Source organism: Ambystoma mexicanum, chromosome 1q, assembly GCF_040938575.1.
Source record: "Ambystoma mexicanum isolate Mex_15411 chromosome 1q, UKY_AmexF1_1, whole genome shotgun sequence".
Taxonomy (NCBI): domain Eukaryota; kingdom Metazoa; phylum Chordata; class Amphibia; order Caudata; family Ambystomatidae; genus Ambystoma; species Ambystoma mexicanum.
This window is the reverse complement of record NC_090922.1, coordinates 50,063,327-50,077,518: the sequence shown is the minus strand read 5'-3', so window position 1 is coordinate 50,077,518 and position 14,192 is coordinate 50,063,327. Positions and strand designations below refer to the sequence as shown.

The window sequence follows — 14,192 nt, the reverse complement described above, 5'->3', positions numbered from 1 at the left end:
TTGCAGACCAACACCAAGATGCCATGTGCCTCCCAAAACCACACCCGGATAGCCCCTGCCTTCCCCCTCTAAAACCACCCTATTCTCCCCATTATTTGTTAAGCCAAACATACACTCCTCATCAATCAACATCAAATTCCCTTTAAAATTAATTGTCTAGATTAGCCTGTTTTATTAGTCCTCTCTGATCAGTTAACCACCACCATCCACTGTTCCTTTTCTTAGCCCTCCATACCCATCACATTGAACAGATGAAAATGATGTTTAAAGAAAATGCAATGTTCGGCTCCCCCTTCTTCATCTACGTCTTCCACGCGCATCTGGCAGCCACAGGAGCTTCCCCGGTATACAGATCAGAAGAAAATGGGCATTTAAATCTGAGCCACACATTTCAACTGTACTCGCAGCTTCTCAGCCAGAGCCTTCCTGCCTGATTACGCTGCCCGTTTACGTCACGACGAGGGGCGAGATGACGTTCGATGCGACGTGAATAGTAGAGAACGTGCCCATAGTCACGTGAAGAAGAGTAGGCGGGGCGTTGCTATGGGCCGTTTCTCGTATGGGAACTAGACGCTACCAAACAGCAACAGATTCAAATTGTGGCGGAAAGAGTGGCGGGGCAGAGGACACCAGCAACCATGGAGAGTCGGAGAGCCGTGGGGGTACCAGGTATTGATTGGGGGAGTGGGCGCGATAGTGACACGTGTAGCCGCTTCTGTAGGAAGTTCACGGGGATTCGAAGGTCTATGGTTAATTACGAGCATACTATGCTAAGAGTCAAAGGGGAGGGTAATATGCATCTTGACTATGCAATGGCGCTGTATAGTTTAAGGCATGCATATATGTGATATCTAAGTCATGTGGGAGATATCGGGCGCTATGATAGAACGGCAGTTATGTGGTCGGGAGGGGTGGAGTAGGAAATATGAGATTTTGAGTACCTTCAATATGGGGATAATTCACTGTCAATGTGAGTAAAGTTATGTGGGTGTTACGAGAGGAAACGTGGAGTTCAGGGATAGAGGATAGAGGAGAGAGGGAACAACAGTGGGTATTCAAACGGCGGCGTAGGCAGCAAAGGTGGTACATCAGGGGCGATGTGATGAAGTCGGTTGATATGAGTATCAGTCTGAGGTATGGATCATTAATCCGAGGTGTCGATGGTTTCGGCACAATTCCAGTCCTGCATGGCCTCGAATGTGTCGTGGTTTCAGGAGATCCAACTTGAATGTGCATGGTCATTTGTATTGAATGTGTCCTCCTAGGATGCATTAACATATTAACCAGTTATCTTGAAGATAGTGTAGGTTTGTACGTTAGAAGGCCATTTGTTGTGAAACACTGGTTTAAGGAAAGTGGGGGAAGCTATGGTCGGCAATGTACTGCATCTTCGCTTGGGAGGGGGCTGCATGGTTTACCTTAGTCCTTGGGTAGTGCCATAGACCCCCCACGGGCTCTAAAGTGGTAAACTAAGAGATGTCACCCTAGTCCTCAGTAACATTTTCCCTCAGATGTTGGCCACATTTTAAAACGATTGATAGGAAAGAGGTAGAGCCACACTTAAACTCGTATCATTTTAATGTGTACACATTTGTTTTAAGTTGACGAAAATGCAAGGACGTATCGGCGGTGCAGCAAATGCATTTCTGAACGAAGGGAAATCTTGTCCATTAGAAAGAACTCCAGGTTGACTGGAAGCAATGGTTCAAGCATTTCTGGTCATTGCCTTTTTTGCCAGTGAACGCAGCTCCCCAAAAGAGGTGCATACCAAGACATGGGTTGTGGTCTAGCTGTGCATAGAAACGTAAGCAGTGCATTTTCGATTAAGCACAATAAGAGCATAATATGTCTCTATGCCCGTGTAGAAGGGGCTACGTATGTTGGGGGCTGGACTAATGGCTGAGATCAAGCTCGGTTTGTCTATGCTTTCTTATTCCGTTATGCAACAGAGGAGCAAAAAAAAATAAAAAGGAAAACCACTGAAATAAATTCCCATTATGTAAAAAGCCCAATCAAAGCATCGGCATTGCCATGAATCCACCACCATAAGGCATGGCAAAGAAATATTGCTTGTTTATGAGGATACTTAAAGGCATTTGTTGTTACAGCATCAAGGACTTGCCAGCTAAAACCACAGTGACAAGAGCTCAGAAGCACGCCTGTTTATATGTTTGCCAGCACCAGATAAGTACTTGAAACCAGGGGTGTTGCTAGGTCTGGAAAAGACCCGGCGCTACGCTGATGTCGGAACTGTCAGGACTGGGGGCTAGCTAGCCTTTTGGTTGTAACGCCTGAGATTCTATCCGGGGCTACAACCAAAAGATCAGGGGCTATAGCACCCTTTAGCCCCCCCTTGCAACGCCTCTGCTTGAAACTAAATTCCAGTCCTTGATCAGAAACCTGATGCATGAATAACTCTCCCAAAAAAAATATATCAGTGGTTAACCCCAATGACACACAGCTCTCCTTCAAGCTTCCCTCTACTGCATCCTCGCTCATCGCTAACTGCTATATATGCATGGTGTGCTGCCAATGATTTCTGCCTTAATGCCAATAAGACTGAGATCCTTCTTATTGGGACCACAGCTCTCTCCTACTCTCTGGCCGTCCTCTATGGGTGCTCTCCCCTCATCCTCTTGTGAGGCAAAAAACCTTGGTGTCATCTTTGACTCTCTCCTTCTCTTCCCACATCCCGTCCCTTGCCAAAAGGCCCACTATCAGCTGCACCGCCTCAGAGACATTCTCCCCTTTTTCACCTTCCCCCAGAAACTCAATGTTTCCAGAGCTCTGGTCCTCTCTAGGCTGGAATGCTGACAGCCTCTTCCTTTATCCTCCATTCATCCCCTTTAACTAATCCAGAATAGGACTGCAAGACTTTTCCTTGGCCTCAAGCCCAGGGACCACAATTCCCCAGCCCTAAAATCTCTCCACTGGCTCTCTGTTGCAGCTAGGATCAAGTTAAAGATCCTCTGCATCATCCACAAGGCTTTCTGGGGTCTGGCATCCTGCTACATCCAACTTTCTCTCCTCAAATACCTCCCTGCTGGAGCCCTTATGTAAGATCAGTCGCTTCTTTAAGCAGAGAGTGGGGGGCAGCTCTTTCTTCACCGAACCGCAGGCGCCTCCCTCTGGAATGGTCTCCCTGCACCTCTCTGGCTTGAGCCGGATATCCTTAAGTTTCTGAAGCTCCTTAAGACCCTCCCTTTTCTCTTCTTCCTTCCCTCTCCCCCTTCCCTGATAACACCCCAGTCTGCGTAGTGACTGGCTGCCTGGTGCCCCCTGAGTTATACAGGGCACAAAGCCCCCCCCCAGTCCACCCCACTCCTCATACTTAGCATGTGAACCCTTGCCTCGTGCAATCCCTGACACTTGCCCTCCGGATGTCCTCATAGCACTCGCCAAGCCCCTGTGGCCCTCTAGCCACCTCCTCCAACCCCCGTCACTTGCACTCTCTTCGCTTTACCCTGCACTTCCCTTCCCACCCTAGTACTTCACATTTGCGCAGACCGGCGTGCCCCTTCCCGAGTCTCCCCTCGCACTTCTTGTTACTGCACTTGCACGATCTGAATGCCACACGGCCTAGTAGGACCGTTATTGTTATCTTTCTCCCATGCCTTGTCTTCCCCCTTTTTGTCTTGTGGCACCTTTGAAACACCATTTGTGTATAGGTATCTTACAAATATCCAATAAAGAAAACTGAACTGCTTCCTGTCCTTGATCAGAAACCTGATGCACGAATAACCCACCCAAAAAACATGTATTGATGCTTAAGTAACCCCAAACCGAACTGCTAAGTTCTAGTAAAGTTTACATGGCCTTTTCAAGCAGTCGGGCTCCATTGTTATCGTTCTTGTATCCAGGTTGTATTGAAAACCCATATCGTTTGTGTTTTTACCCACGCAAAAAAAGTTTGTTGCTGTGTTAATCAAGTAAAAAAAACACACACATAAAATGTCGAGTTTTGATACCTCCTTGTAGGACTAACTGTAAATATTGTGTGCCTATGGCTAATGCATTAGTTTTTGAAGAATCAACGACCTTCTTCATCAGATGGTAGCACATTTTTGCATGTTACCGTCTTATGAGGAAGGTCTCTGAGACTTCGAAAGATAGTACAATTTCCCTAGCAACATAATATTTTCACTTAATCCAATAAAAGATATAAAAACTCGACATTTTATGTTTTTACCTTATATTTTGCTTTCGTTTTAAAGTTATGTAGTATGTCTTTATTTAAAAGTAAATAATTCTGCCTGAATGTTCCCAGTTTATTCTACTTTCTATTTGTCATGTTCTGTATCCCGCCCACCTCTGAAATTGGTGAGTGAACACTACTTCCAACGGTGAATCACATAAGCCAAATGCCTTGAACCAACTTTGTAACACTGCTGTTTGGAGCATTGAGTCGCAGCGAGACTCTTTAGTGCCACATATAGGACCTACATGGCTCTACCATATTGCTCCTTTGGCCATTATTTTAGGATATGAAAATTCTTCAAGACCTTGCTTTTCAATTAACAATCTTCTCCTACCCTTTATCTGGCTACTGTTTTACCGCCTAGGTGTGCCCACATAGTAACCAGATTCCATGCCAAATCATAGTGACCAGAGACGGTCTGCCGTTGTTCCATTCGCCTTTGCTGTGCCATTCTGATGGATTGCATATTGTTGGCTTCTCTCTGTAAAACACATTGCTTGTGCGTTCTACCTGAGTTGTCTTGAGCCATTTCTCTGTTTCGTGCCCACTTCCCCAGACAATGCCATGCTGTTGTAATTTACTTCTTGTTTGACATTTGCAGAAGTTGGCAGAGGTGACTGGGTGTATGGTAGAGGGTACTCCCGATCCCAGGAGATGAGGAATCTATTTGGGGAATTCCGGACACTCTATCAAGAACGCCTACGAAGGCTGGAAGTGATGGATGATGGTCAGGAGGACACACTTAAGGTAAGTGGCTCCACTCCGCCTACTAACTTCACATAAGAAATGCATTATTAAAGGGAATCACTTTTCATCTTGGAGTGCTAATAATTGAGCAGAGAAAACTAAACCTCAAAAGCCTCCCTATGTTGGTGATACCAGTACCTTTTTATATTTGCTTGTGAACGAACTGCAGTTGGAGTACTTCCACTTTATTGTTCTATTCAAAGAACACCATATAGGTTCCTTGTTTTTGCAAAATCATGAGATCTGAAACTGGATTTGAGTTCAGAAAATGTTTGATTTATTTCGCAGTTAGACTTTTGAGTACATTTTTGAATACGTTTTAGATGATCGTCCTTGTGACCCCGCCACCAATGACTTTTCAAATAAATGTTTGTAGTCACTCTTTTGTAATTGTAATCCCTGTACACGTTTCACTGCTTCTTCAGGATATCGTTTTTATTTGTTAGAACCTTTTTGGAAATGCGTTTATAGAGGTTTACTTATGGTAAAGAAACCCATTTTGAAAGTATTAGTTAACACATTCCCGCCCCGTGAACATTGAGAACTGCATTCAAGATGCACTCCCACTCTCAGCATGGACAAAAGTGTTGCGTGTACGTCTGAAGATTTTAACCTTATGTGGTGCCTAGATGCCGACATTATCCTATTTCTTTATTGAAATTTTTATGACATGCAGAAGATAAAAACAGCATCATATTTTAACAGATAAACAACAATTAAACAACATATCCGTGTATTTATACAGCTATTACAATACGTGTAAAAGGTAGAGAGAGAGAAAGGGAGAAGAGAAAAATCAGAGAAAGGAGAGAGACTGAGAGAAAAGGAGACATTTAAGGAAAGAAAAACAAATACATATTAATTCAGCAAAAGGGAATTTTTTCAGGTATACAATTCATTAAAGATATTCCATATAGCAGAACATTTATCGGCTTTTTTCAATCTCTGATACGCGACCTTCTCTCTGCTTGATAGTGACTAAATCCTGTCACCAGCCATCCACTGAAGGCTTAGCGTCACTCTTCCAGCATTTCAAGATCTGTTTCTCAGCCACCAATAGTTATAAAACCAAAAGAGCTGGCCAACCAAGAGGTGAATACCTACTGGGAACAAGCCGAGCACATGTAGCAAAGGAGTATGGGGGAGCGATAGCTCTAGGACAATATCCATACGCTGAAGGACATCATCCCAAAAGCTAGAAATGTTCACACAAGACCAAAACATATGCAAACCAGTACCAATATCTGATTTACAATTCCAGGATATATCATGCGCAAGCTTACAACATTTAATTTTTGAAGGCGTCCAGTAAATGCAATGTACAATCCGTTGCTGAGTAAACTGCAAATCCAAGCCAACTTTGTTTCTGAAAGGTCCTGCACAAATATAATTCCAATCTCCCACTAATAAGTCAAAACCCTATTCCAGGGTCCAATTTGCCCTACCACGCTCGGAAGGAACATCATTACCCACCTGTGTTAAGAAGCTTATACAGAGTTGAAGCAGATAAAGATGACTTTGGATAAATGCAATATAGGAGGGACACTATACAAAGAGGCGTTTAAGGGTGCCAATACATTCCACAAAACTTCACAGAGAACTAGATACCAACATTCTCCTGACCTACGCAACTTATATTTAAACCTAAGGAACTCAAACGAGAGCAATGAAATTCCATCATGTATCTGTCCTAATCGGCAAATGCCTGCAGACTGCCGAGAGGGTACGATTATTGAAATGAAATGCAGAGTTCCTCCGAATGGAAATTGTGGACTCAGTAGATATTTAACTCCTGTGCTTTCACAACATTTCTTCCTATCTTTTAGAATATGTTTAACAAACGGCGTGGATTTATCCACAGCTCTCTTCTTTTCCATACTAAGGAGGCAGTCCAAGGGGGGGACTGGCTGAACAGCGTTCCTCTCTATATTAACGCGGTTCAGGCAATTAGCTGCATCTTCTCTTAACCAGAAATGCAGAGTACGCATGGTGAAGGCTCTATGATATGAGACTATATCATGGAAACCAAAACCTACTGGTTTCATGAGTACATCCATTGGAATCCTGGATCTACCCCCCCCCCCCCCCTCCCCATAGAAAGTTTTGAAAAACTCTATTGATGTCACAAAGTAAATCTCCCATCAAGGGAAAAGGAAGCATACTAAATAGATAAAGCAGCTTTGGAAGCAGTCATCTTTATTATATTAACCTTACCCCATAAGGTTAGGTTCAATCTTTTCCATTTCAAACACAGCCCTGCTATCTCTGTGAGTTTGACTTGAACATTTGACGCTAATAAGCAATTTACACGTCTTGAAACTTCTAGTCCCAGATATACGAAATCCTTTTCAGCCCAACTATCGGCTCAACTCCAAAAAGACCTGTGTGACACGAAGCTGTAATTGGGAAGATCAATGTTTTAGAAGCATTCATTTTATAATCCAACACTTGACCAAATCTAGTCCGAGTTCAAATTTAATTCCTTGAACGAAGCCTAAGGATCAGAAAGTAAAACTAGGTAGTCATCTGCGTAAAGAAGGACTTTAGAGGTGCAATTGCCCATCAGAATACCCTTTATGTCAATATTTTACTTGATCGAGATAGCTAGAGGCTCTATAAAAAGAGCAAAGAATAGAAGGGATAAAGGACAACCCTGCCTTGTACCCTCATGAATTGAAAACAATCTGATAAACACCCTATTGCCCATTGTAACTTTCCATTCTAGGACTTGTAGTCCTGGATATTCTCATTATAAAACCTGTACTACAAATCCACGAATGCCAAGTTCAAACGAGGACCCGACTAGTGTCTCTAAAAGGTTGGCCTTTATGCTGGTCCTCCTTCATTGACAGTTATGCTTCGCCTTGACATAACCATAATTGCTCTTGTTCCCTTATTCTTCTTGTTCATTGAAGCTATATGCCCGTTTTACTCCTTGTTGGTCTTTTGTGCTCCCTTTCATTCTGTATCTTTCTAGTAATTTAAGTAGCATTCATTTTACCTGTCTAAATAATGCTCCATCAAATAATTTCAGCATGGCGTTTTTCAGTAAAAGCACACGTGAGTTAAAGGTGATGAACATGCGTGTTGTATTTTTTTTTACATCAAGTTTTAGTGTAGTTTAACATGTTTGATTGGGTAGGCTGATCTGCCACTCCTGTGGCCTCTGGCATAATCCTGGATGTCCGCCGTCTCAAAAGTTGCCATGGAATTATTAAAACGGCAGAAAACGCCCCCTTTTTTTCTACTAGGTTGGTCTTGATTGCACGAATTCCAGAGTAACACACTGGTTCATAGTAGAAACTCTCAGCCTCTTTCATTAGAGGCTGAATGTTGGACAATTTCCCAGGGATCCAGTTCCTGATAAATGATGGTCGCAAAGGCTTTACTCCTGCAGTTGAGTTAAACAGCCTTTCTAACAATGGGGTTGCCTTTTATAGTTTTGACAGCAATTGCTGACATCCAACTGGACTGATAAATATGTAGGCTTGGTGTTTAATGTCTGGACTTCACACTAAATGAGGGGGCTCGTCACTGCGTTAAAAAGCACACTTTTCTCTCATCTGGATGACTGATTATTAATTATAATTGGTTTTTTTATAACGTGCTCAATAACGAAGAGGTTTCTAAGCGCGGACCTGGGATTCGAAACTGTGTTTCTCTGCGTGGACTACCACCCACGCTTTCTTTTTCCTAGCATTTTCTGAAAGAACTGTCCCCAGCTCAATGTCTTCACTCCCATTATGGATGTAATATACACGCTTTCGTGGCCAAGCAGAACGCCAAAAGGAGCACATAGGCTGCAAATGTGTTGATTTGACAAACACCAGACACAATTCACTTAGTCTCCAACAAGTGGAGGTGTTCGAATTTTGTAAACTTTTCATGCTCACTCGTTCCTGTATGTGCTGGTTAAACGTTCAAGGATTTGGGGGAGGGGACGATACACACGTTTCATGAACTTGACAAGTTTTTCTTCACTCCATTTTTATATGCACTTATAAAATCAGTCAGACTCCAGTAACGGACATATAAGATGATGGTGAAGGTAGACCAATAAAAAAGGATGATCAATCAGAGAGGCAAGGTAGAGGGAGTGGCGTTGGATCTCTTGGAAGATGGTTAGAGTGTTGTTCTTGTAGAAGTTTTACATATTTTTGCTACAGACCACTGGCTCTCTGCACTTGTATTCTTAAGAGTCCATCTCCTAATAAAGGAGACCATAACTTTATAGTATTGAATAAAATAGTCCAGAGCCTGATACGTTGTGTGATCCACACCATACATTCCCTGAATCAGTCGTTCTGTACATCCTTTCAATCTTTCCCCATCCATGTTATGCAGTCGATCAGCCACACAGTGTCCAAGCTTAACCAAACATTAGGCTGCTCTGTGGGCATCCTTGGCCACCCGTGCACCCCTCCCGCGGCTCCGTACGCACTGCTGCGTATCCTTGGGCTCCCTCGTACACCCTCGTGCACACGATGCAGACTTTTTGAATAGAAGTAAAGCCTTCAGCTTCACTTCTTTTGCCTTTTTGCTCATTGTTATGGGGAAACTGACCAATCCATCAGACTATCCGCACTGGGAAACTGTTTCTCTTAATTCTTGTATTTTTTAATATTGCATACCACCTTTAGAGTGTAGTGCAATGGGGAAACATTTGTATCAGGGGAAAAGGGCATGTATCACTACGTGCCAACCCTTAGTGCACTCCTAGGGGAATTATATCCCAAGTTCGTTAGTGTTGCAGGCACGAGGAGTCTGATGGAGGTCCCACTGCTTGCTAGTCAATAATTAATTGTGGGTCTCGTTATTACAGTTTAGATTTAATCTAATAAGGTTGTGGAGGGTTTAGATGAGCGTCTAACAACAGATTCAATATTGATTTAACTCAAATAATATGATATAAGCTTAGTTCCATAACATAGCATATGCAGACTCATAGATCCTAAAACATGTCTGTGAACCCAATTTTCTGACACAATTTTCTGACACAAAGTATTTCGAAATTTGAAAAGTAGGAAAAAACCCTCTATGGGTTATTTTAATTGGTAAAGATACACAATTTTTATCAAAGTGTTTCAGAAAAAACAAGGTTAAAGCAAACTAGTTCACATCACAAATTCTGTTAAACTTTCATTCGTAAAGCTTCAATCCATATACTAGCAAATTCCTTTCATAAATTGTAGCAAGATGAAATCATAAAAGTTCTTTGGTTTAAAGTCACCAATCCAAAAAATAGCCTCAGGGTTTTCTTAGTGTATTGCCAACGCGTTTCGGACTTTACAACAGTCCATCTTCAGGGCCAATGATGCTATTTGTTCCAAAAATATATATGTTCTTATTCTCAATTCCTAAGGCAAAGAAATGGAGAGTATTATATTATTAGTGTTTCTTTTAACTGACTTAATATTAGCAATCTCAACTCTAACGAGTTAAACCTCAAAATCTTACATAAAATACGACTAGCACAACATATTTATGAAAATGAGACTGAACACACCTCCTTATTGGTGCCATGAGCACCTCTATTTTTGTCCTTTGAACACCCCTTGTAGGTAGGTTTGACTGCGCATCAACCGTTGTGTGAGTGGTCCGTTTCACCTCACGAAGACTCTCACAAAAAGAACTTCTAGAGTAGAAACAGAGTATATGAGTATATGCTTATTAGAGGTTCTGGACAGACATTCAGACATCCCCTATATATGTGGTTCCTATGGTGAACTCCTATATGTCACTAGGGTAAATGGGAGCCTCCAACCCGCCCTCCTAAGATGGCAAGAAGATCCATATGTATTCTGGCAAATGGTGGTTCTATCCTCAGCAGTATTTTAAATTAAAATGTCAAAAGAGGGGGTAGGGTGCTGGGTTCATTCTGTGGCGCTCGCATTGCTGTTTCCGTACGGATCTCTCTCTCACCTCTGCGCTTGGTGCTTGTGTGTAGCAGGAATCCGTTGCTGTCCGGGATTCGAGTAGATCACTGCCATTCGTGACTCGTTAAATGTTAGCAGTTCACGTTCCATATGCTAGTGCGCATGCGTACGCGCGGGTCGGGCCGGGACGCTATCTCTTGGCGCATGCGCACAATTAACACTAAGTCTACATATCGTGGTCTCATTGGTGTTTTTGCGATTGAAGTTCCATATGTTTGTGCGCATGTGCTCGTGCGGGTCGGGCCACTCTCCCTTTGCGCATGCGCACAAAGAACCCTACGGGACTCCAAATCTTTGTGGTTGTCCCGCAAATGTGCTGCTTCTCCCTTGCGCAGGATGCAACAAACAAACTCTTAGGTTCGCCCGCCGCTAGTTCTGCGCATGCGTGTGTGTATTAACAACGTTCCCATAGGGGAACCTAAACGTTTTGGGGTACATCATTTCAAATGGAATTGCAGCTACAGTTACCAATACTTTATCAAGGACAATAGTAGTAATTTCACTGAGTCATTTGGAGCTCCACATGATCGTATAGATATACCAAGAGGTAATCGCTGGTATACCAGAGTTTTGTTTATATATACCTGTAAATCATATATCTTACCCACTTAAAATAATCAAAGGCTGTGGTGCCAATTGAGTTATACTTGCTGTGAAAGGTTTTAGGGTTTTAGTTCCTCGCAAAGAGTTGTGCCGCTGAGCCACTGCTCGGGTGAGTGGGGAATGGCGCAGACTCAAAGCCTGCTTGGGTCCCCGTCTGTCCCATGCTGTGGTGATCCCGCGGCACGACACTGCGTCCCTTCATTATGGCCTCGCAAAGGATTTACCTCATTCACTTTACCTTTCGTGCACATACATGGCTAACTCTTGTGTGGTATAATCATATAATCAGGTAAGTAGCATAGCATTTCTGTCTCCCCCTTTTCCATGCGTTGTCTGGTAGAGCTCAGTGTTGTTATTTATACTGATAACACTTCACATTAGTCTCTGCCGGCTCCATGGCTCACATTCTGTATGCACATACTCCCTTAGTTTCTGCCGACTTGACGGCTCACGTTCTGCATGTACATATATCTTTGGACTCTGCCGACTTGACGGCTCACATTCTAGAGTGTACTCTGGTATCACAATCTGTCCTGTATATGGAGTTTTGGCAACATACTTCAATGGAAGCTAGGTGCATTTCCAGGCCACCAATTGGCCTTAAGACACGATCTCTCTACACCGTAAAAACAGGCATCAAAAGTTAAGATCAAATTTTGTTTAAAAAATGTAACTCCACTTCTTCACATTTGATATCTTAGACATAGCACATCAGATCGAACTCTACATTCATCCATCTCGGGCTAAGGCAGTCAAGGGTATCAATCCACATTATCTCCCTCTGGTGTAAAGTTCTGACAATATCTCGGCCTCTAGGGCCTAGTTTCACATGCTCGAGTATTACACATTTCATTTGTGCTACGGAATGCCTGGCTTCTGAGAAATGTATTGCAACAGGTGATTTCTGATTTTTTTTTTTTTGTTCTGATGTTAGATTTGTGTTCGGACCACCTGATTTTATCTTTTCTAGTAGTCATGCCTACTTGGAACAGTCCACAGGGGCACTTAAGTCCATAGATGACGTCTGATGCATCACACGTGCAGGAATGTTTAAGCGGGATAGGTTTCCCTGTATGTGGGTGAATGATTGTGTTTCCTCTTAGTATGTTGCCACAGTGTTGGCAATTGTGGCATGGGACCGTGCCCTTATATGTAGTTTTTCCGGTTGTCGTGGTGGTTATGTCTGCTCTAATCAAGCTGTTGCGTAGCGATTTATTGTTCTTGTAGGCGAACGTTGGAATCTCTGGAAAGAGTTGTTGAAGTCTGGGATCCATCTGTAAGATATGCCAGTGTTTCTGCAAGATCCTTTTTATTCTCCTGCTCTGGGTAGAATATGTTGTTACATATACCAGTTTTTGTTGGTCTTGGGTCGGTTTGGGTGTCAAAAGAGTTTCCCTTTGGGTTAAGCTCACTTTCTCTTTAATGCCAGAGATTAAATTTCTGTCATATTTCTTTTCAATGAATTTTGTCTGTAAGGCTGTTGCCTGCCTAGAAAATTCTTCCGTTTCAGAGATATTCCGTCTGTACCGTAGAAATTGACTTAACGGTACACTATCCAGTGTTCTTTGCGGATGAAAGCTTGTGGCTAAGAGTAAGTTGTTCCTGTCTGTCTCTTTTGTGAAAATGCGCGTCTCCAATTTCCCTTCTTTGACATAAACTTTAACATCCAGGAAGTGTATTTTAGACTCACTGGTGGAAGTCGTAAACTTTATTCGAGAGTTCATTTGGTCCATCATGGCAAAAAATTGCTCTTGCCCCTCTTTTGGTCCCATCCATATTCCAAAGATATTGTCAATATATCGAGTGTAAAGTGATGGGTGTTGTGACCATCTTGGAGAAGATAAGACATTCTCTTATTCCAAATAGAACATGAATATATTAGCATAGCATGGTGCCATTGCGGCTCCCACGCTGGTTCCTGATACTTGCAAGAAGTATCACTCTCCAAACTTGAAAAAATTGTTCATTAGGACCAGTTTCAATAGGGTCAAAACAAAAACCCGGTCTGCTTTGCAGTCTGTTGTTCTCAGTAGCATCCAATCGACCGCCTCCAGCTCTGTTTCATGGGTAATATTAGTGTAAAGGGACGTGACATCCATAGTGAAGAGGATGTCACGGCCCTCCACAAACCGTACATCCTGCAATTTCTGTAGAAAGCTTGGCTGAATTAGTGGCTGCAAAATCTTATGTGTAGAGAAATACATTTTGACCCTACTAACCAGATCATGGCATTGATCGAGGAAACTCTTGGCGAAGCAGAAGAAATGGGTAAAATCTTGCCACAAGATTTCTGATTGCTTACTTGGCCATGTTGTTGTTTGGTCTTCTTCCAGCCTTGCCAGGTCGTGAAATCCTTATACGGTCATGCACTTGCCCAGGAAAGCTGCTGCTTTCGGCGGCGTGTGTGTGTGTGTGAATGTGCCGGTGTGTGTCGCTCAGGAAGAAGGGGGTGGAAATGTCTGGGTTTGGGAAAAATGTGAAACCAGTAGTCCCTAATTGTACAACTACTGGCTGTTTGAATTGTGTAGTTCCTTTCCATGGGTGGGCTTGGACTTGCTTCCAGCTCGAATTCTGGGTAAGAAGAGGACCTCTATTGCCATTTCTTCAGATCATTGTTGGAGCCATGAATCCCTGCTGAAGATTCGAAGACTACTCCTGAAATGGCCCAGCCATCCCTTCCAGAAGCCAGGCCTGTGAAGCTCTGCTCC

At 43.0% G+C, this 14,192-nt stretch overlaps 1 protein-coding gene across 2 annotated transcripts in view; it reads left to right on the top strand.

The window, feature by feature from the left end:
* Positions 1-533: 533 nt before the first annotated feature.
* PMFBP1 (polyamine modulated factor 1 binding protein 1) overlaps positions 534-14,192 on the top strand; it is a 1,360,893-nt gene continuing 1,347,234 nt past the window's right edge. For both annotated transcript variants that reach the window (XM_069635509.1, XM_069635508.1), the window contains exons 1-2: positions 534-669; positions 4,800-4,945. In XM_069635509.1, the coding sequence (XP_069491610.1) occupies positions 639-669; positions 4,800-4,945 (177 nt within the window). In that variant the 5' untranslated portion in view covers positions 534-638. The remainder of the gene's footprint in view (positions 670-4,799; positions 4,946-14,192) is intronic.